Source organism: Thunnus albacares, chromosome 21 (assembly GCF_914725855.1).
Source record: "Thunnus albacares chromosome 21, fThuAlb1.1, whole genome shotgun sequence".
In the NCBI taxonomy this organism is placed as follows: domain Eukaryota; kingdom Metazoa; phylum Chordata; class Actinopteri; order Scombriformes; family Scombridae; genus Thunnus; species Thunnus albacares.
Genome location: NC_058126.1, coordinates 23857867 through 23878920, shown reverse-complemented (window position 1 = coordinate 23878920; position 21054 = coordinate 23857867). Strand labels below are relative to the sequence as shown.

General features: G+C 39.5%; 2 protein-coding genes across 2 annotated transcripts; both read right to left on the bottom strand.

The window, feature by feature from the left end:
* Nucleotides 1–1198: 1198 nt before the first annotated feature.
* On the bottom strand, nt 1199–6500 carry LOC122973021 (C-C chemokine receptor type 1-like). The gene is made up of 3 exons (XM_044340468.1): nt 6492–6500; nt 5021–5229; nt 1199–3383 (listed from the first exon to the last, which is right to left on the bottom strand). Exons 1-3 carry the CDS (start codon nt 6498–6500, stop codon nt 2495–2497), a joined length of 1107 nt encoding a protein of 368 aa, XP_044196403.1. The 3' UTR covers nt 1199–2494.
* A 7226-nt stretch (nt 6501–13726) lies between these two features.
* LOC122972961 (C-C chemokine receptor type 1-like) lies at nt 13727–16973 on the bottom strand. Its single transcript, XM_044340391.1, has 3 exons — nt 16878–16973; nt 16373–16611; nt 13727–14736 (listed from the first exon to the last, which is right to left on the bottom strand). Exons 2-3 carry the CDS (start codon nt 16582–16584, stop codon nt 13860–13862), a joined length of 1089 nt encoding a protein of 362 aa, XP_044196326.1. The 5' UTR covers nt 16585–16611; nt 16878–16973; the 3' UTR covers nt 13727–13859.
* Between the last annotated feature and the right edge of the window lie 4081 nt (nt 16974–21054).

Sequence of the window (21054 nt, the reverse complement as noted above, 5' to 3'; positions counted from 1 at the left end):
TTTCACAAAGCATAGCAGAAGGTACTGGACCAGTTGCACAACAACTGTTGTACTTCTGTAGAAAATTGCGTAAGAGACTTTTTTATGACAGTTTTTTAGATACAGATTCAGACCAACTTTATTATCTCAGCCGGGAAAATTCATTTGGTCCAGTGCTCCAGACATAAAAGCACCATAGAATCCACAGTAAAAGCAGTAGAACACCCAATACAGCCTTGATCAGATAGAGCACTTTTTGCAGGTTGTAAAACACGTAGCACACCGCACTGCCTTTTTTGTTGAAGTCTACAACTTAAAAAAAGAGCAGCTGCATAACTGTGAGAAAGTCATCAAGTAGGTGAATGATTTACGGGGGTTTGTAGTTGTTCGACAGAACCCAGCAGAGAGCCTCAGATAAGGAGTTAAAGATTTTTGGGCTACACTTGCAGCTAAAGGTCAAAAACACAGCAAAATAGTATGCGCCCCTCCAGAGGACTCAGAAAAGATGCCAATATTCAGGGTGGATAGGAAGGACCTTGAAAGAGCTGGTAACATCCGCCTTGGACAACCAGACTCCTTGGCCTGCGAGGCAGATGAGGGAGATGGCATGATCAATTGCAGATCATCCCCATACCCTTGCAGAGGTTGGGTCTTCCTTTTCTTTGCTTTTCCACAGCTGAGGTGTGGGGCAGAGGAGCAGAGAGGGTGCATGTGGTGGGATGGGAAGGGGCACCACACAGGTTGCAAATGAGCAACGAGCGGGTTACAAAGACTCGGCAGTATAGTTTGGGATCCAACTATCTCCAGTACATGCCCTGGTTGAACTATTGCAGGGGTCTGGCAGCTTGAGAGTTGAAAAGGACATGGTGTGAATAAAAGCTGTTGCCGCCGAACCACAAGGCCAGGTTGAGGATCAATAGTAGTTGTCAAACTCAGACCTGCGGTTGAGGACATTTTTTAGCTCTGTACTTCAATTCTTGGTTATGTGGGGGGAAAACTGTCCAGAGCAGCAATGTAATCAGGTGGTCTTGTCCTCTTCTGAACATGGACATGAGAAACATGTATTTGAACTTCTACACAAATCCTTGACAGTTGCTACCTTAAAAGAATGTTTTCAGTAAAAGGGGTGTTTTGAAAAGGTATGTACGTATATTCTGGAAATATGGGGGACGGGAAGAAAGGAAACATGTAGCCTGGTGATTTAAAAGGGTTGATTTAATCAAATAGTTTGAATTTAGACAAACACACAAGCCAAACAAAACCCAACAAACCATTAAGCTTTTAACTCCCTTTTTGGTGCTGCTTTTTCACTGTTTTATTTCCAAGTAAAAAGTTCTTCATATGAAACTTGACAAAGAATGAATCATCAATGTAAAATATCAAATTTCTTTTTAAAGGACATAATTCATTATACACACAATAATAAAAAAAAAAACCCATAAACACAAGATTAAACCAACCAAACAAAAATCAGAGCAGATATACTTACAGGCATGGAAAGTGACTGGACAATGATTATACATGCTTGATTCATTGTTTTGGACTTTGGATGGATGCAGCTAAAGCTCCACTGTCTGGTGTTCAACAAAGTGCTCTTATCATAATGTAAATTCTTACACTTAATCAGCCTTGAGAAGAACCACAAGCCAGACTTCTAAACTTTTTTTTTTTTACACACTATACTGACATTTTAGAAATAATCCAAATTAAGTGAAGTCATGAAAAGCTGTCAGAGATACAGATAGCCATTACAAATGAGAGTTTAGGCTGTATGGCGAAAATACAGAGCAAAACACTTTTGTATCACATCCAAAAGTCCTTTACAAAGAGTTTTAACATTTGCTCAACTATGTAAGGATTAAGGAACTATGGATCCCTTCCCCCTTAACTTTGTTCAGCAGCCCAACTTTTACATTCTGTCACACAGAGGTGATGCAGTTAACTGTAATATTGGGTGCAAAATTTGAGAGAACACTGTATAAAATAAATCATGATTGTGGCACTGCAGTGCATAACTAAGTGTGGTCTGACACATATACAGGCACATGCGTGAATACTTAGAAAATGGGGTTATGGCAGATGTTAGATTATTAGATTTGTTCTTACAAATGGAGTTACTCAACTTTAAATGCAGAGCTTTGTTTATCAACATCTGACAACTAGAGGACAGAAGGTCTCCCAAACTAGTTTGTAAATGAACCTTAATGAAACCTTAATAAAACCTTAAAAATCACAGGAAAATCAAGCTCACATAATTGACAAAAAGTCTTTATTGTATATTCAAAGAAGATATGGTGCGCTTTTCTGTAAGGATCCATCTCTTCCTGTAGCTGAGCTAAACATACCTCTTATGTCCACATTTACATATGTCATGATGGCATGGGCATGATGAAGAGGTAGCAGCTTTGTTTCAACTTTTGAAACATGTTCTCTCTCTTCCTTCAGTTGCTGTAAAACCATGGTTTGTTGAACACATGGCAGTCCTGAGATACAAAGGAGTTCTCAACCCTAAAACTCAACTCAACTCTAAGCTTTTCTGTGTACTTTTTGTGGACATATTGGTTCTGCTGACCTGACTGACAGAAATATGCTTCTTTAACCCTGGGAAGCGTTTCACCAGCAGCTGTCTGAAGTAGCTCTGGAACTTTTTACCAACAAATGTATAGAAGATGGGACTGATGCAGAAGTAAATGTAAGCAATGTCATGAGTGACTTCACGTGCATAACCCCTCTTCTTCTTTTCATCACAGGACGGGATCACAGGATCATCATCATCATCATCATCATCATGAATCAGTTCTACAATGTTAAATGGGGTCCAGCATATAAAAAACAACAGGACAATGACAAATATCAGCCTGACTGTCTTGAACTTGGTAACTATCTTGGATGATATGACAGTGATAGCAATCCTAACGTAGCAGTACACAATAACAATCAGAGGAAAAAGCAAGAAAAGGAAAAGTTGAAGGTAAAATCCAGATGCTCTTAGCTTGTCATCAACAGACGTTGTGTTACCAGGATGTTCCTGACAGAACATTTTATTGTCGATGAGAGTAGAAAAAGTTTTGTGGAGAATCATCTTTGGGATGCACGCTAGACCACTGACCAGCCACACCACAGCACAGGAGAGCAGCGCATAGCGTTGATTCCTCACTTGCGACGCACGCAAGGAGTAAACGACAGCAAGGTGTCGGTCGAAGGTCAGGAGAGTTAGAAACAGAACAGAACTGTAGAGGCCCAGGTAGTAGACACTGCCTACAATCTTGCACATTACTTCGCCAAAGATCCAGTAGGAGAGCTGCTTGTAGACTCCCACGAAGGGAAGACTGCTCATGAACATCAGGGAGGACACCACTAGGTTGAGCAGCAAGATGTTGGTCACAGTGGTCAGCTTCTCAAACCTAAGAAGTGGCCAATTAAACCGTTAAATGTAGAAAAAACAGAGACTATAGGTCACACAAGCATTTTTGACAGTAATATTTTGCAATAATTTCCAAACTGTGGATTGGTTGGTGGCAGTGAAGTAAATCTGAACATCTTTAGCATCAATTTAAGTAAAGCGTGTCAACTAGATAAACTGCTTTGAAATCCATTAATTGACAGGTCATACTGTAGAGTCCTGAAATAGAGGAAGTTCACTCGTTCAATGTTACACAATTCTCTCAGTTCAGTCTTTTGATTTTGTGGTGTGCAAGCTAGCTTCTTGTACTGCCTGTAATTGCCTAATATTTTACCCTGACACCACTGCATAGCCTCCAGGAAAATGACATTTCGTAATCAGGCATTTATTTGAATTGTCAAGGCCATTTTTAACTTTGAAATTAAGAGATTACAAGACATTAGTTTTGAATCATGAAGGATGTTCGAATGTTTCAGTGTACCACTGCCTGTTATTGATAATATATTGATGACTTGTGCACATTGTGCAGCTTTGCAGGATTGAGTGCAACACTTCTGCTCTGGTCTACATTGCAAAATAGGACGTGCACAGCCAGCTCAGTAATGTGAGCTGACAAATTTGGCATCAAAGTTGAAAATGCATGAAATGAATCTGCCTGAGAGTGCCACCCAGATATACAGTAGTCTGTGTGGGAATCTAGTGCCAACAAGTTAGTATTTCAATTTGACCGGTACTTCATTCTTTTGACCAAACACCTCAAAACTAATGACACTCCCATCATCCTCAGCTGTTCTTTGTGTTCAATGCTAAATAGCACATGTTAGAAATGTAAATTAAGGTAGTGACCATGGTAAGCATTTTACTTGTTTAACATCAGCAATGTCATGTGCTAGCATGGCTCTTGGTTAGCACTTAACATCAACCAAAGTGAATTTATCCAGACAAAGGTGATGTTTCTCCCAAAAGTAAAATATGAATCAAATTTTTAGGAGACATTGTTGCTAATCACTACCATAATAAGATTAACATAACAAATTTCATGTTCTTTTAACCAAGAGGGGAACAAAGAACCCTCCTTTTCTTGTGCCAATTTCTGTAAGAGCCCAGAGAAAAATTTTTGATGCTGCTTTTGACCTGCATTTTTGAGCAAGAGACATTCAATGCATTTACATTTAGTAACCTGTCTACAAAGTAGTTTTAATTGTCAGTGGCAGGGTCCACATTTGCGCACTTGAGTCAAACTGCCAACACATACACAAGTGACTATAATCCAGCACGACTGTTTTTAATTTTATCTCATTAGTGTCAGCCTCACTGTTCACTCTCCTAACAGTGTATCAGAGCTGTAGCAGTTGCTCTTCTGTTGTATTTTTAACAAAGTAGTTGCTTCACTAGTGTTTGCTGCTCACAAAATTCTGGGATCAGTAGTAGTAAATCACACTTGATCCTATATTGTGAGGATTACAACTTTAATTTACTCTTTGTAGACTATTTCAATTATCCTGTAATTCACAGGTAATTATAATAAGGGTTGTGTGTATTTTACAAGTTTACAAATTGTACATTTGCTACCTCTAATTGCTTTAAAATGCTAAACCAACATTTTTTTGAATTTGAGAGTTTTGTTTGTCTACTCACCGATGGATGATGACCAGGACCAGCCCGTTGCCAAAGAGACTGAAGAGAAACATGAAGTAGTAAATGGTGGACAGTTGAGCTCCCAGTAAGTTTTCACCATCACTACTACATGGTTCTTCCACTGTCACATTGTGATCGTCATAGTCATAGGTATTGATATTATTAAGAGTTGTTGATTCCATCTTCTCCTCAATAGTTAGCAGGGAAATCTGTCAGAAACACAAATGCAACCATCATACACAGCATTCACAATATGATGCAATGATGCAGTCAGTATGAAATTAAAATTCTAAATATTGTCAAGCTTTTGAAAATGTGTAGTAGTATATAAGAGCTATTAAATTCTGTGTGCATGCTTCTGTAAAGCATGCAAATAAGGAGAACTAGAAAACAATCCCTTTAAATGAGATCCTCCAAGGAGCTCAAATCAGATGTTTGTGGGAATGAGGATCAGGCTGAGCTGAGCTGACTTACCACCTGGCCAGCAGAGGAGCTTCTCCTTGTTGTCTGACCCTGAGGACCAGAATTGTCTGTCTCACAGCTCAGCTGAAGTTACTCCATATAAGTCAGCCAGCAAGGGGAAGGAAGTACCAGAAAAGTGTGTGTGTGTGTGTGTGTGTGTGTGTGTGTGTGTGTGTGTGTGTGTGTGTGTGTGTGTGTGTGTGCGTGTGTGTCTGGGTCTGGAAGGAGCAGGGATTGGCTGACAAAGACAAGGCCAAATGTGTCCCAGACAAGGTTGAGACCTTGAGAGCAGAGCAGAGTACTGAAAAGACTGTTCGTTGTAAGAACCCCATTGCAGTGGTCAATATAAGGATGAAATGAATGAGGAAGCTGAGTTTTTACATGGAGTTCTTATGTTACACCACATCTACACAGGACGCTTAGTGTATGCAGCACGTTAGCAGAGCAGCAGCATCACAACAGCTCCATCTGTGTCTACATTCAGGATGCATTCAGGCACAGTGAGTGTAGGTCAATCACTACACAATAACTACAACACACAATCATTGCAATTACCAAAAATGAAAGAAAATAGACTTCCAGGTGTAGTGCGAGTGAAATGCAAGCTGTTACTTATCACATGTAGACAGCTGTTAAAATAGAAGCGTATCTGTTCTGTCAGACAGACATACGTGAGACACACAACTGAAAAACATGGCTGAAACACTTTCTGTGTAGGCACAACACAGTGTTAGTCTGAACATGGCAAAAGTGTCAGATGGTTAAAGTTAGGTAAAGATCATGGTTTGGGCTGACTGTGGTTAAGCATCTAAAACACTTGGTTACACTCGGTTTTTTCACATCCATCCATTAAACCATGAGATGCTGACTCGTCTTTTATGGTCTAATATTATTACTGATGCTGGGCTGAAAGGATACAGACTGATCTTAATACACATAATAATATTTCAGATCAATGAAGTTCTCAGTTCACATATATTCCTTGCGATGTCTTTTTGTCTCTCAGTACCGAATTCATTCTGACAACTTTTTTTATACTGTGTTATATTTTTATTATAATAAATATATACTTTTTTCAATGTTAGGAGTGTATGTTTGATTTGTATACTAGTATGTCATCCTGCTTTGGGTGTGGTTTATTACAGTCTGTGCTTCTGTCTCAACGTTTTCCTGATAAAGATGAAGAAATTTGTTTCTCACTGATAATGTCACTTGTGACATTATTGAACTATTTCCACACTGTCAGATGGTTTTGTCATTTCTGAAGAAGTTTCTATAAGAAATTAGATATACAGTATCCTATAATTACATTTTCTGATGACTCAGTTGTAGTCAGCTTAAAGTCCCCCCAAAAATGTGTTTTTCCTTATTGTTCCTTCACTTAAATTTTTATGCTACAATGTGCAGTATGATGTAAAGGAAGGTTTGACACTAAAAGGCTGTTTCATCTGTTGAAAGGGGAAAGTTTAAATCTGAGTTTAAAACTAGGAGCATGATTTATGACATCACAACTAGTTTGGAGCCAATCATGGTCCAGTATGCAGCTTATACAAGTGTGATGTGAAACCTGAAGCCTCCAGTGCACATACACTGAAAATGGACAATGAACAATATTTTCATGTTCATAAATTCTGGAATTTTAATGAAGGAGAAAGACAAGATATAGATTTAAGAATTTTAACAAGATAATTGAACTGGTTTTGTTGGAAAAACCATATCAGACAGATTCTTTTATTTCAAGCAGAGTATTTTTTATATGTCTTAAAACATGTCTGGAGGGATCCATAAATATCTAGGTGTCATTTTGCATTCTCAACTTAAGTGTGATGCCCATATAAGGAAATTGTCTAGACTACTAACTGTTTTTGTTTGGTGAGACCATGTATATCTCTTGAAGCAGCTAAAATGTATACACATGCCACGATTTTATCACATATATCCTACTCTGTGGTTATCAGGGTGCAGGCCTCCAAATCAATAATCAAGCCTGTAATCATTTTTATAAAAACTATAAAAGGTAAAATGACACCATGGTCAAATTCTTCAAAAATAGAACTTAGGTAGAGTTTTCATTCATAAAGTATTGCATTACCTGTATGTAATGTGCTTATCTGTATGGTCCAAGTTAAATAAACAAATAACTGAGTAATAAAAACAAGGGAGGGGAGGCAGGTCTAAAGTGAATTCTTTTACTGTGCTTAAGAGTCCTTTTTGAGTAAAATGTTGATAAAATCAAGAAATGCTGTTGACTTCAGGAAGTCAGGACCAAACCTGACAGTGAAAGTCTGAAATTGACAGCAAGCAGAGTTTTGAATCAAGAGTGAAGACCATTTTGAAAATAATGCAAAAATGAAAAAAAGGGTTTTTTGAAGTCATGAGGGCTTTTTTTCTCAATCTCCATCTTCTGGATCTTTTTTCTTACCTGATCTGTGTCCTGGGGAACAAACTAGTTTGGAGTTCACTGCAGTCATTGTGCTAAATCATGTCACTGATATGGACAATACTGCTCAGTAATGCCCATCTGACCTTCATACAGAAAGAGCTGGAATCCCATTGTCAAGTCTTAACATTTTGAATGTATGAAATATAATTTTTACTCTGAATTCATTAAAGTGAAATTGTGCCTTTCTTGCTGCTGTATTTCATTGTGGAATTGACATGTCACCCTCCTGATGAAGTTTTGTTACTGTGATGACCAACATAAATAAGTTGTGAAAGATTGTTACTATGACAACACACATCTGATAGCTTTCACAAAGCATAGCAGAAGGTACTGGACCAGTTGCACAACAACTGTTGTACTTCTGTAGAAAATTGCGTAAGAGACTTTTTTATGACAGTTTTTTAGATACAGATTCAGACCAACTTTATTATCTCAGCCGGGAAAATTCATTTGGTCCAGTGCTCCAGACATAAAAACACCATAGAATCCACAGTAAAAGCAGTAGAACACCCGATACAGCCTTGATCAGATAGAGCACTTTTTGCAGGTTGTAAAACACGTGGCACACCGCACTGCCTTTTTTGTTGAAGTCTACAACTTAAAAAAAGAGCAGCTGCATAACTGTAAGAAAGTCATCAAGTAGGTGAATGATTTACGGAGGTTTGTAGTTGTTCGACAGAACCCAGCAGAGAGCTTCAGATAAGGAGTTAAAGATTTTTGGGCTACACTTGCAGCTAAAGGTCAAAAACACAGCAAAATAGTATGCGCCCCTCCAGAGGACTCAGAAAAGATGCCAATATTCAGGGTGGATAGGAAGGACCTTGAAAGAGCTGGTAACATCCGCCTTGGACAACCAGACTCCTTGGCCTGCGAGGCAGATGAGGGAGATGGCATGATCAATTGCAGATCATCCCCCTGCCCTTGCAGAGGTTGGGTCTTCCTCTCTTATCTACACTTTTGGGGAGAGAGCCAAGGGTGGATGGCTGGGCAATGGATGATTTGGGGGTGATGGACAGTGGAGGAGCTGCTGGTGGTAAGCCACAGAAAACAGTGGGACTTTGCTTTTCCACAGCTGAGGTGTGGGGCAGAGGAGCAGAGAGGGTGCATGTGGTGGGATGGGAAGGGGCACCACACAGGTTGCAAATGAGCAACGAGCGGGTTACAAAGACTCGGCAGTACAGTTTGGGATCCAACTATCTCCAGTATGTGCCCTGGTTGAGCTATTGCAGGGGTCTGGCAGCTTGAGAGTTGAAAACGACATGGTGTGAATAAAAGTTGTTGCCGCCGAACCACAAGGCCAGGTTGAGGATCAATAGTAGTTGTCAAACTTAGACCTGCGGTTGAGGAAAGCAGAACAGATGACATCTCAATACAATGAGAATGAGAAAGTGAATTCAACCACTATAAGGTCTTTGGAGGGAGCCGGTTCCCTGGGGACATGAGGTTGAAGATGAGATTGAGATGATCCGCCATTCGGGTCTTGTGTGACGTGACTTCCTCCCATAGTCACATCCCTGTCGCAGACCGCCAACATCATCACGTCAGGCACCATCGCCATCTTCTCTCTCTCTCAGACACAAACAAACACACACACACACACAGACACACACACACACATGCATTCCCATGCATGTGCTCAACCCTGTACATAGCTGTTTGTGTTTTGCTTGGTAGAATTAGATTTTAGAATGGTAGTTTATTTATCAGAGCATTTGTTAACTTTGTTAACCTTGCTAAGTTAAATAAATAGTTATATCTTTAAAGAAAAGTTCTTTTGTCATTATTGTGTCTAACATACTGTTAAAAGTGGCTGATTGAAGGAGCCAGAGCTTGAACTTCAACCGTCTTTGTTCACCCAGGAATGTTGACATCTCTCAGATATTAACATTCTAGGTGAACTTTCATGACACTACCTTGTTTGGTTATTGGTCCCAGTTTCCGGGTGGTGCCCCCTATCTGTTAATACATATGAATGATTTTATAATTAATTAATCATTACGATAATTGTTAATTATTGTTAATAACCAACTGTGCTCCTCACAGATCCAACAGTTGGTGTCGGAATTATTGATTAATTTTAACAATACCTTGATTTCATAATTCATAAATATCAACGATAATTATGAATTATTGCTAATAACCAAACACACTCCTGCCTGTCCCAACATTGCCTTTTTAATGACGCAAAGGGAACCATATGAAGCTTAGCGAAAGTTCACTCATGCCTGGCGTAATTTTATCGCTCATACCTCCCTGTCATTCTCATTTATCATGCACACTCAATCATTTCCTAGCTGTCAATGCATGGGGGCGTAGTTTGAGTTTCAGCTGTCACCAGCTGATCACTTCTACCCAATAGCGTGGCGACACATTTTCATTGTTAGCCTGTCATCTATGCAAACTGTTCCTTGTAAGAAACTTGAATGCGACACATACTAATGAAATATATGAGTCACCCATGGGGTGGCGAGTAATTGTACTCAGTAGAGGACTGCATTGAGATTGGGATCCCACAGGTCTCGCGGTACCCAACGCGAATCTTGCAGGAACAGGCAGTTGTAACTTTGCTGCTGGCAGGAGCGGGAGGTCAAAAAATATACTGCGGGTCCCGGGATTTAGGCAGTGCTGCAGGCAAACTCTCACAGAGCTGGGCTGAGTGCTCAGTCTGCACTCCTCCTGGTGCCCACTGACACATCTACCTGCTACCACTCCTCCGCACACACATACACACATACTCATGACTAGGCACCACTGACTGCTGTGACCTGCCGACTTGAACGAGCTGAGAACAGAAACACCGAACAATATGTGCATATTGCGATACTGCAGGTTATTACTACTTTTGTGTTCATTTAGGAGGGAACAGAAGAGTTGTAAGCTTGCATCAGGTCACATACCATCATCATTAGCACTACTCCTCATCAGTGCATTAAATGACACAGAGAAATGAAACAAAATAAAACAACCAATGACAACAACACATGTTCTAAAATAATAAGTAGGTTAAAAGAAATAAATACAATGTAATTCTGCCATAGAACAGGCATATTAATTGCACTAGAATAACTGGTTATTGCACTAATATGAATGTATATTCACTAGAACGCAGTTTCTCTACATTATTACCAACAGGTTTGCATCTCTATTAATAGTACACAGTAAAATAATGTGGCTTCCCTGCAGTACGGGAGAAGACACAATGAGTGAATGGTCAGAATATTTGCAGGCGCAGGCGGGAGTGGACACACTTATGGCAGGAGCGAGTGATAATGGTCAGGTATCCAGTAGCAGCGGGCGGGAGTGGGATTAGGAAAACAGTCCCATGCAGGGCTCTAGTACACACCTTGTGTACAGTGGTTTCTGTAAAGTGAGCACTGATAATTTAGACAAACCTCAAGCAGTCACTTGTTTTGAAGAACCCCCACTCACAGATGCTATTTCAGTAAATTAGTTTAAATTGGAGTATTGTACTATTTGGTCCAAACATCCCCACATAGAATTGACAACCAGAAGGCACTAAATTTGGGCATGATTGGCAGATAAGGCAGATATTTCTTTTTTTTTTTTGGTTTAACACACTAAGAAGCAGATCAATCTCTGCAAAGAACTGTATTCCAATTCTTCGTGAAACTGGTCATTAGAAAACATTTTAACAGGGAACAAGGATAATTTAAAGTCTGTGTACTTAAAGAAGAACTTACAGGATTATTTCTGCTCTTTGTGAATTCATCTTTAATTTCCATGACACTCGCCTCTAACTTTCTCTGTGATGACGTATTGATCATGAGATAATGATTTTATCTGCAGTGCAACAGCTTAATAATGACTGTTGGTTAAGGTAGACTTTATGTGCTGATATCAAATTTCACACTACTTCCAATATCTGACAACAGAAACAGGAACCTTTCTAAATTTGAATTATATTGTTAAGTTGGCTGCGTTAAAACATAGTATTTACATTTGATCACAGATAGCTGGTGTCTGAACTGAGGATGATGGGAATGTCAGTAGTTTTGCCAGTATTTGATCCAGACCAAAGTGTTGAACAAATTAAAAATGTAAACTGCTGACGGCTCTAGATGAAAAGTCAACGGATCACCAAAGTCATTTCAGTCATTCATTCTGTGGGGAAAAAGAATGTTTGTACATAAGTTCATTGGCAGTTTATCCAGTACTCATTGATAATTATTGCAGTCTGGACCAAAGTCAAAAACTTTGACAAGTAAAATTAAAAGTAGTGAGAAAACATTTACAGTACTTTTTGTAATGTGGGGAAGTGACCCTGTAATCTTTTCACCAGAGATATTGACACTAGGCTTTATGCAGAAGATAAAAATATGTCCAGGTCTGCTCCCCTGAGCCAGTTTTCTTCATAACAACATTTTTAGCTCTGTACTTCAATTCTTGGTTATGTGGGGGAAAACTGTCCAGATCAGCGATGTAATCAGGTGGTCTTGTCCTCTTCTGAACATGGACATGAGAAACATGTATTTGAACTTCTACACAAATCCTTGACAGTTGCTTTCTTAAAAGAATGTTTTCAGTAAAAGGGGTGTTTTGAAAAGGTATGTACGTATATTCTGGAAATATGGGGGGCGTGAAGAAAGGAAACATGTAGCCTGGTGATTTAAAAGGGTTGATTTAATCAAATAGTTTGGATTTAGACACACACAAGCCAAACAAAACCCAACAAACCATTAAGCTTTTAACTCCCTTTTTGGTGCTGCTTTTTCACTGTTTTATTTCCAAGTAAAAAGTTCTTCATATGAAACTTGACAAAGAATGAATCATCAATGTAAAATATCGACTCTCTTTTTAAAGGACATAATTCATTATACACACAATAATAAAAAAAACCCAATAAACACAAGATTAAACCAACCAAACCAAAAATCAGAGCAGATATACTTACAGGCATGGAAAGTGACTGGACAATGATTATACATGCTTGATTCATTGTTTTGGACTTTGGATGGATGCAGCTAAAGCTCCACTGTCTGGTGTTCAACAAAGTGCTCTTATCATAATGTAAATTCTTACACTTAATCAGCCTTGAGAAGAACCATAAGCCAGACTTCTAAACTTTTTTTTTTTTACACATTTTAGAAATAATCCAATTTAAGTGAAGTCATAAAAAGCTGTCAGAGACACAGATAGCCATTACAAATGAGAGTTTAGGCTGTATGGCGAAAATACAGAGCAAAACACTTTTGTATCACATCCAAAAGTCCTTTACAAAGAGTTTTAACATTTGCTCAACTATGTAAGGATTAAGGAACTATTGATCTCTTCCCCCTTAACTTTGTTCAGCAGCCCAACTTTTACATTCTGTCACACAGAGGTGATGAAGTTAACTGTAATATTGGGTGCAAAATTTGAGAGAACACTGTATAAAATAAATCATGATTGTGGCACTGTGGTGCATAACCAAGTGTGGTCTGACACATATACAGGCACAGGCGTGAATACTTGGGGGGTTATGGCAGATGTTGATCATTAGATTTCTTCTTACAAATGGAGTTACTCAACTTTAAATGCAGAGCTTTGTTTATCAACATCTGACAACTAGAGGACAGAAGGTCTCCCAAACTAGTTTGTAAATGAACCTTAATGAAACCTTAATAAAACCTTAAAACTCACAGGAAAATCAAGCTCACATAATTGACATAAAGTCTTTACTGTATATACAAAGAAGGAATTGCGTGCTTTTCTGTAAGGATCCATCTCTTCCTGTAGCTGAGCTAAACATACCTCTTATATCCACATTTACATATGTCTTGATAACATATGCATGATGATGAGGTAGCAGCTTTGTTTTGTGCTGGACAACAAACTTTCAAAACATGTTCTCTCTCTTCCTTCAGTTGCTGTAAAACCATGGTTTGTTGAGCACATGGCAGTCCTGAGATACAAAGGAGTTCCAAACCCTAAAACTCAACTCAACTCTATACTTTTCTGTGTACTTTTTGTGGACATATTGGTTCTGCTGACCTGACTGACAGAAATATGCTTCTTTAACCCTGGGAAGCGTTTCACCAGCAGCTGTCTGAAGTAGCTCTGGAACTTTTTACCAACAAATGTATAGAAGATGGGACTGATGCAGAAGTAAATGTAAGCAATGTCATGAGTGACTTCACGTGCATAACCCCTCTTCTTCTTTTCATCACAGGACGGGTTATCATCATCATCATCATCATGAATCAGTTCTACAATGTTAAATGGGGTCCAGCATATAAAAAACAACAGGACAATGACAAATATCAGCCTGACTGTCTTGAACCTGGTAACTATCTTGGATGATATGACAGTGATAGCAATCCTAACATAGCAGTACACAATAACAATCAGAGGAAAGAGCAAGAAAAGGAAAAGTTGAAGGTAAAATCCAGATGCTCTTAGCTTGTCATCAATAGACGTTGTGTTAAGAGGATATTCCTGACAGAGTGTTTTGTCGGCCATATGATGAATAAAAGTTGTGTGGAGAATCATCTTTGGGATGCACGCCAGACCACTGATCAGCCACACCACAGCACAGGAGAGCAGCGCATAGCGTTGATTCCTCACTTGCGACGCACGCAAGGAGTAAACGACAGCAAGGTGTCGGTCGAAGGTCAGGAGAGTTAGAAACAGAACAGAACTGTAGAGGCCCAGGTAGTAGACACTGCCTACAATCTTGCACATTACTTCGCCAAAGATCCAGTAGGAGAGCTGCTTGTAGACTCCCACGAAGGGAAGACTGCTCATGAACATCAGGGAGGACACCACTAGGTTGAGCAGCAAGATGTTGGTCACAGTGGTCAGCTTCTCAAACCTAAGAAGTGGCCAATTAAACCGTTAAATATAGAAAAAACAGAGACTATGGGTCACACAAGCATTTTTGACAGTAATATTTTGCAAAAATTTCCAAACTGTGGATTGGTTGGTGGCAGTGAAGTAAATCTGAACATCTTTAGCATCAATTTAAGTAAAGCGTGTCAACTAGATAAACTGCTTTGAAATCTATTGATTGACAGGTCATACTGTAGAGTCCTGAAATAGAGGAAGCTCACTCATTCAATGTTACACAATTATCTCAGTTCAGTCTTTTGATTTTGTGGTGTGCAAGCTAGCTTCTTGTAATGCCTGTAATTGCCTAATATTTTACCTTGATGCCACTGCATAACCTCCAGGAAAATGACATTTTGTAATCAGGCATTTATTTGAATTGTCAAGGCCATTTTTAACTTTGAAATTAAGAGATTGCAAGACATTAGTTTTGAATCATGAAGGATGTTCGAATGTTTCAGTGTACCACTGCCTGTTATTGATAATATATTGATGACTTGTGCGCATTGTGCAGCCTTGCAGGATTGAGTGCAACACTTCTGCTCTGGTCTACATTGCAAAATAGGATGTGCACACCCAGCTCAGTAATGTGAGTTGACAAATTTGGCATCAAAGTTGAAAATGCATGAAATGAATCTCCCTGAGAGTGTCCCTGATATACAGTAGTCTGTGTGGGAATCTAGTGCCAACAAGTTAGTATTTCAATTTGACCAGTACTTCATTTTTTTGACCAAACACCTCAAAACTAATGACACTCCCATCATCCTCAGCTGTTCTTTGTGTTCAATGCTAAATAGCACATGTTAGAAATGTAAATTAAGGTGGTCACCATGGTAAGCATTATACTTGTTTAACATCAGCAATGTCATGTGCTAGCATGGCTCTTGGTTAGCACTTAACATCAACCAAAGTGAATTTATCCAGACAAAGGTGATGTTTCTCCCAAAAGTAAAATATGAATCAAATTTTTAGGAGACATTGTTGCTAATCACTACCATAATAAGATTAACATAACAAATTTCATGTTCTTTTAACCAAAGGGGGAACAAAGAACCCTCCTTTTCTTGTGCCAATTTCTGTAAGAGCCCAGAGAAGAATTTTTGATGCTGTTTTTGACCTGCATTTTTGAGCAAGAGCCATTCAATGCATTTACATTTAGTAACCTGTCTACAAAGTAGTTTTAATTGTCAGTGCCGGGATCCACATTTGCGCACTTGAATCAAACTGCCAACACATACACAAGTGACTATAATCCAGCACTACTGTTTTTAATTTTATCTCATTAGTGTCAGCCTCACTGTTCACTCTCCTAACAGTGTATCAGAGCTGTAGCAGTTGCTCCTCTGTTGTATTTTTAACAAAGTAGTTGCTTCACTAGTGTTTGCTGCTCTCAAAATTCTGGGATCAGTAGTAGTAAATCACACTTGATGCTAAATTGTAAGGATTACAACTTTAATTTACTCTTTGTAGACTATTTCAATTATCCTGTAATTCACAGATAATTATAATAAGGGTTGTGTGTATTTTACAAGTTTACAAATTGTACATTTTCTACCTCTAATTGCTTTAAAATGCTAAACCAATATTTTTTTTGAATTTGAGAGTTTTGTTTGTCTACTCACCGATGGATGATGACCAGGACCAGCCCGTTGCCAAAGAGACTGAAGAGAAACATGAAGTAGTAAATGGTGGACAATTGAGCTCCCAGTAAGTTTTCACCATCGCTACTACATAGTCCACCAGGTAGCTCATCATCAGGATCATCATACACATATGTTGTTGAGTCATTGGTATCGTAATTATCGTGTATATAATTAGGAGTTGTTGATTCCATCTTCTCCTCAAATGTTAGCAGTGATATCTGTCAGAAACACAAATGCAAACCATCATACACAGCATTCACAATATGATGCAATGATGCAGTCAGTATGAAATGAAAATTCTAAATATTGTCAAGCTTTTGAAAATGTGTAGTAGTATATAAGAGCTATTAAATTCTGTGTGCATGCTTCTGTAAAGCATGCAAATAAGGAGAACTAGAAAACAATCCCTTTAAATGAGATCCTCCAAGGAGCTCAAATCAGATGTTTGTGGGAATGAGGATCAGGCTGAGCTGAGCTGACTTACCACCTGGCCAGCAGAGGAGCTTCTCCTTGTTGTCTGACCCTGAGGACCAGAACTGTCTGACTCACAGCTCAGCTGAAGTTACTCCATATAAGTCAGCCAGCAAGGGGAAGGAAGTGTGTGTGTGTGTGTGTGTGTGTGTGTGTGTGTGTGTGTGTGTGTGTGTGTGTGTGTGTGTGTGTGTGTGTGTGCGTGTGTGTGTCTGGGTCTGGAAGGAGCACGGATTGGCTGACAAAGACAAGGCCGAATGTGTCCCAGACATGGTTGAGACCTTGAGAGCAGAGCAGAGTACTGAAAAGACTGTTCTGTGTAAGAACCCCATTGCAGTGGTCAATATAAGGATGAAATGAATGAGGAAGCTGAGTTTTTACACGCAGTTCTTATGTTACACCACATCTACACAGGACGCTTAGTGTATGCAGCACGTTAGCAGAGCAGCAGCATCACAACAGTTCCATCTGTGTCTACATTCAGGATGCATTCAGGCACAGTGAGTGTAGGTCAATCACTACACAATAACTACAACACACAACCATTGCAGTTACCAAAAATGAAAGAAAATAGACTTCCAGGTGTAGTGCGAGTGAAATGCAAGCTGTTACTTATCGCGTGTAGACAGCTGTTAAAATAGAAGCGTACCTGTTCTGTCAGACAGACATACGTGAAAGTTAGGTAAAGATCATGGTTTGGGCTGACTGTGGTTAAGCAACTAAAACACTTGGTTACACTCGGGTTTTTTCACATCCATCCATTAAACCATGAGATGCTGACTCGTCTTTTATGGTCTAATATTATTACTGATGCTGGGCTGAAAGGATACAGACTGATATTAATACACATAATAATATTTCAGATCAATGAAGTTCTCAGTTCACCAGCCCCACTGATACATTTACCTGAAAACAAAGCTGTTCAACAGTAATCTCAAAGGAATATTACAGGAATATAGATTATATATATAAATCAATACTATCTCCCCCAAAAAATCAAATAGATTTTTTTTAAATTTGCACAATTCTAATATTAAAAAGTGATTAGAAATTAGAAATACAGTATCCTATAATTACATTTTCTGATGACTCAGTTGTAGTCAGCTTAAAGTCCCCCCAAAAATGTGTTTTTCCTTATTGTTCCTTCACTTAAATTTTTATGCTACAATGTGCAGTATGATGTAAAGGAAGGTTTGACACTAAAAGGCTGTTTCATCTGTTGAAAGGGGAAAGTTTAAATCTGAGTTTAAAACTAGGAGCATGATTTATGACATCACAACTAGTTTGGAGCCAATCATGGTCCAGTATGCAGCTTATACAAGTGTGATGTGAAACCTGAAGCCTCCAGTGCACATACACTGAAAATGGACAATGAACAATATTTTCATGTTCATAAATTCTGGAATTTTAATGAAGGAGAAAGACAAGATATAGATTTAAGAATTTTAACAAGATAATTGAACTGGTTTTGTTGGAAAAACCATATCAGACAGATTCTTTTATTTCAAGCAGAGTATTTTTTATATGTCTTAAAACATGTCTGGAGGGATCCATAAATATCTAGGTGTCATTTTGCATTCTCAACTTAAGTGTGATGCCCATATAAGGAAATTGTCTAGACTACTAACTGTTTTTGTTTGGTGAGACCATGTATATCTCTTGAAGCAGCTAAAATGTATACACATGCCACGATTTTATCACATATATCCTACTCTGTGGTTATCAGGGTGCAGGCCTCCAAATCAATAATCAAGGCTGTAATCATTTTTATAAAAACTATAAAAGGTAAAATGACACCATGGTCAAATTCTTCAAAAATAGAACTTAGGTAGAGTTTTCATTCATAAAGTATTGCATTACCCGTATGTAATGTGCTTATCTGTATGGTCCAAGTTAAATAAACAAATAACTGAGTAATAAAAACAAGGGAGGGGAGGCAGGTCTAAAGTGAATTCTTTTACTGTGCTTAAGAGTCCTTTTTGAGTAAAATGTTGATAAAATCAAGAAATGCTGTTGACTTCAGGAAGTCAGGACCAAACCTAACAGTGAAAGTCTGAAATTGACAGCAAGCAGAGTTTTGAATCAAGAGTGAAGACCATTTTGAAAATAGTGCAAAAATGAAAAAAAAAGGGTTTCTTTGAAGTCATGAGGGCTTTTTTTCTCAATCTCCATCTTCTGGATCTTTTTCTTACCTGATCTGTGTCCTGGGGAACAAACTTGTTTGGAGTTCACTGCAGTCATTGTGCTAAATCATGTCACTGATATGGACAATACTGCTCAGTAATGCCCATCTGACCTTCATACAGAAAGAGCTGGAATCCCATTGTCAAGTCTTTACATTTTGAATGTATGAAATATAATTTTTACTCTGAATTCATTAAAGTGAAATTGTGCCTTTCTTGCTGCTGTATTTCATTGTGGAATTGACATGTCACCCTCCTGATGCAGTTGTGTTACTGTGATGACCAACATAAATAAGTTGTGAAAGATTGTTACTATGACAACACACATCTGATAGCTTTCACAAAGCATAGCAGAAGGTACTGGACCAGTTGCACAACAACTGTTGTACTTCTGTAGAATATTGTGTAAGAGACTTTTTTATGATCTTTTTTTTAGATACAGATTCAGACCAACTTTATTATCCCAGCCGGGAAAATTCATTTGGTCCAGTGCTCCAGACATAAAAGCACCATAGAATCCACAGTAAAAGCAGTAGAACACCCAATACAGCCTTGATCAGACAGGGCACTTTTTGCAGGTTGCAAAACACGAGGCACACTGCACTGCCTTTTTTGCCACCGAACCACAAGGCCAGGTTGAGGATCAATGGTAGTTGTCAAACTCAGACCTGCGGTTGAGGAAAGCAGAACAGATGACATCTCAATACAATGAGAATGAGAAAGTGAATTCAACCACTATAAGGTCTTTGGAGGGAGCCGGTTCCCTGGGGACACGAGGTTGAAGATGAGTGAATAAACTGGGTGAGGTCAATGTAATTACCACCTGCCTGAGTGTGGTTGGCACAGGGGAGGGTTGGGGGGATGCAAGAGGGTGCACCGGAGGTAAAGCGGTGGCCAGGGTGAAGCTGCTGTGGGTGGCGCTGTAGGAAAAAGAGGTGCAGACACAGTATGATGAACAATGCAGTAATGTGCAGGCTCTGGAGAGGGAAAAGGTAAGGATTGGGGTAGGGAGGGGGAAAAGAGGAAAGAGAACAAAATGATGGGGCATGGCGGATGGCACCACTGAGGGCTGCTGTGTTGGCTCGGTCTTTACAGTAGTAGTAGCTGAAGTAGCTGAAGGAGGAGGTGCATGTGTGGCGGTGCCATGACGTCACAGGCGTCACCATGACTGCAACACTGAGAACCCAAAAGAGCATGGGAAGATCAATGGGAGGGAGTGGTGTGCTGCAGTTGTTGTACAATTGAAAAAGTCTCGCCTCATTGTTGTTGCAGTGGAAAGGAATGTTTCTTGGACATAGGGCGTGCTTCAAACGAGCGACAGTACACTCAGAAATGTTTGGAGCCAAGGGGTAGTCAGTGCGCAGGCGGCGCGGAGAGCGCTGCTTGTGGCAGCTTCTCCTGTTGTGCGGGCTCAGGGATCTCAATCAAGAGTGAGATGGGCGTTGGGGATGAGTGATGTCCCTCGAGGAAGAGGCCAAGAGGCCCGTGTGATGCAGACCAACAAGCACAGCAACAAATGATAAAAGAGGAATATAATTGTTGAGCCTCAAACCACAAGGTCACACGGAGAAGGCCTACATGTACCTGCTGAGGCCTGACCACGAGGTGCTTTTTCCTTTGTTTCCCCAGAGACAAAGGAATAGCGCCAAAATGCTGCTTACAGACAATGGGAGTCAATTGCAAACTCCATTTCCAGCAATGCTTTGCGATTTTCACACCTCAGCGGGGAACAGTCAACATACAGTCTCTCACTGGCGGAGCCGCTCCTGCACAGCGGAGTGTGCTGATGACGCAGCCATGACATCACCGCCCCTTTAAAAACTGAAGGTGCCCTGAAGACCATGCCTTTCCCATTTATTGCTATTGTTTGTTGTGTGAGTTGACGGACCGCAAAGTCCATTTTTCCTGCTTACTCTTAGGAGTATTTTAAGTTTGCTGCCTGTTTAGTTGTGTTCACCACGCTAGACTGTTTTGTGTTTGTCCCGTTCGGGACTACTGCTGTGTTTG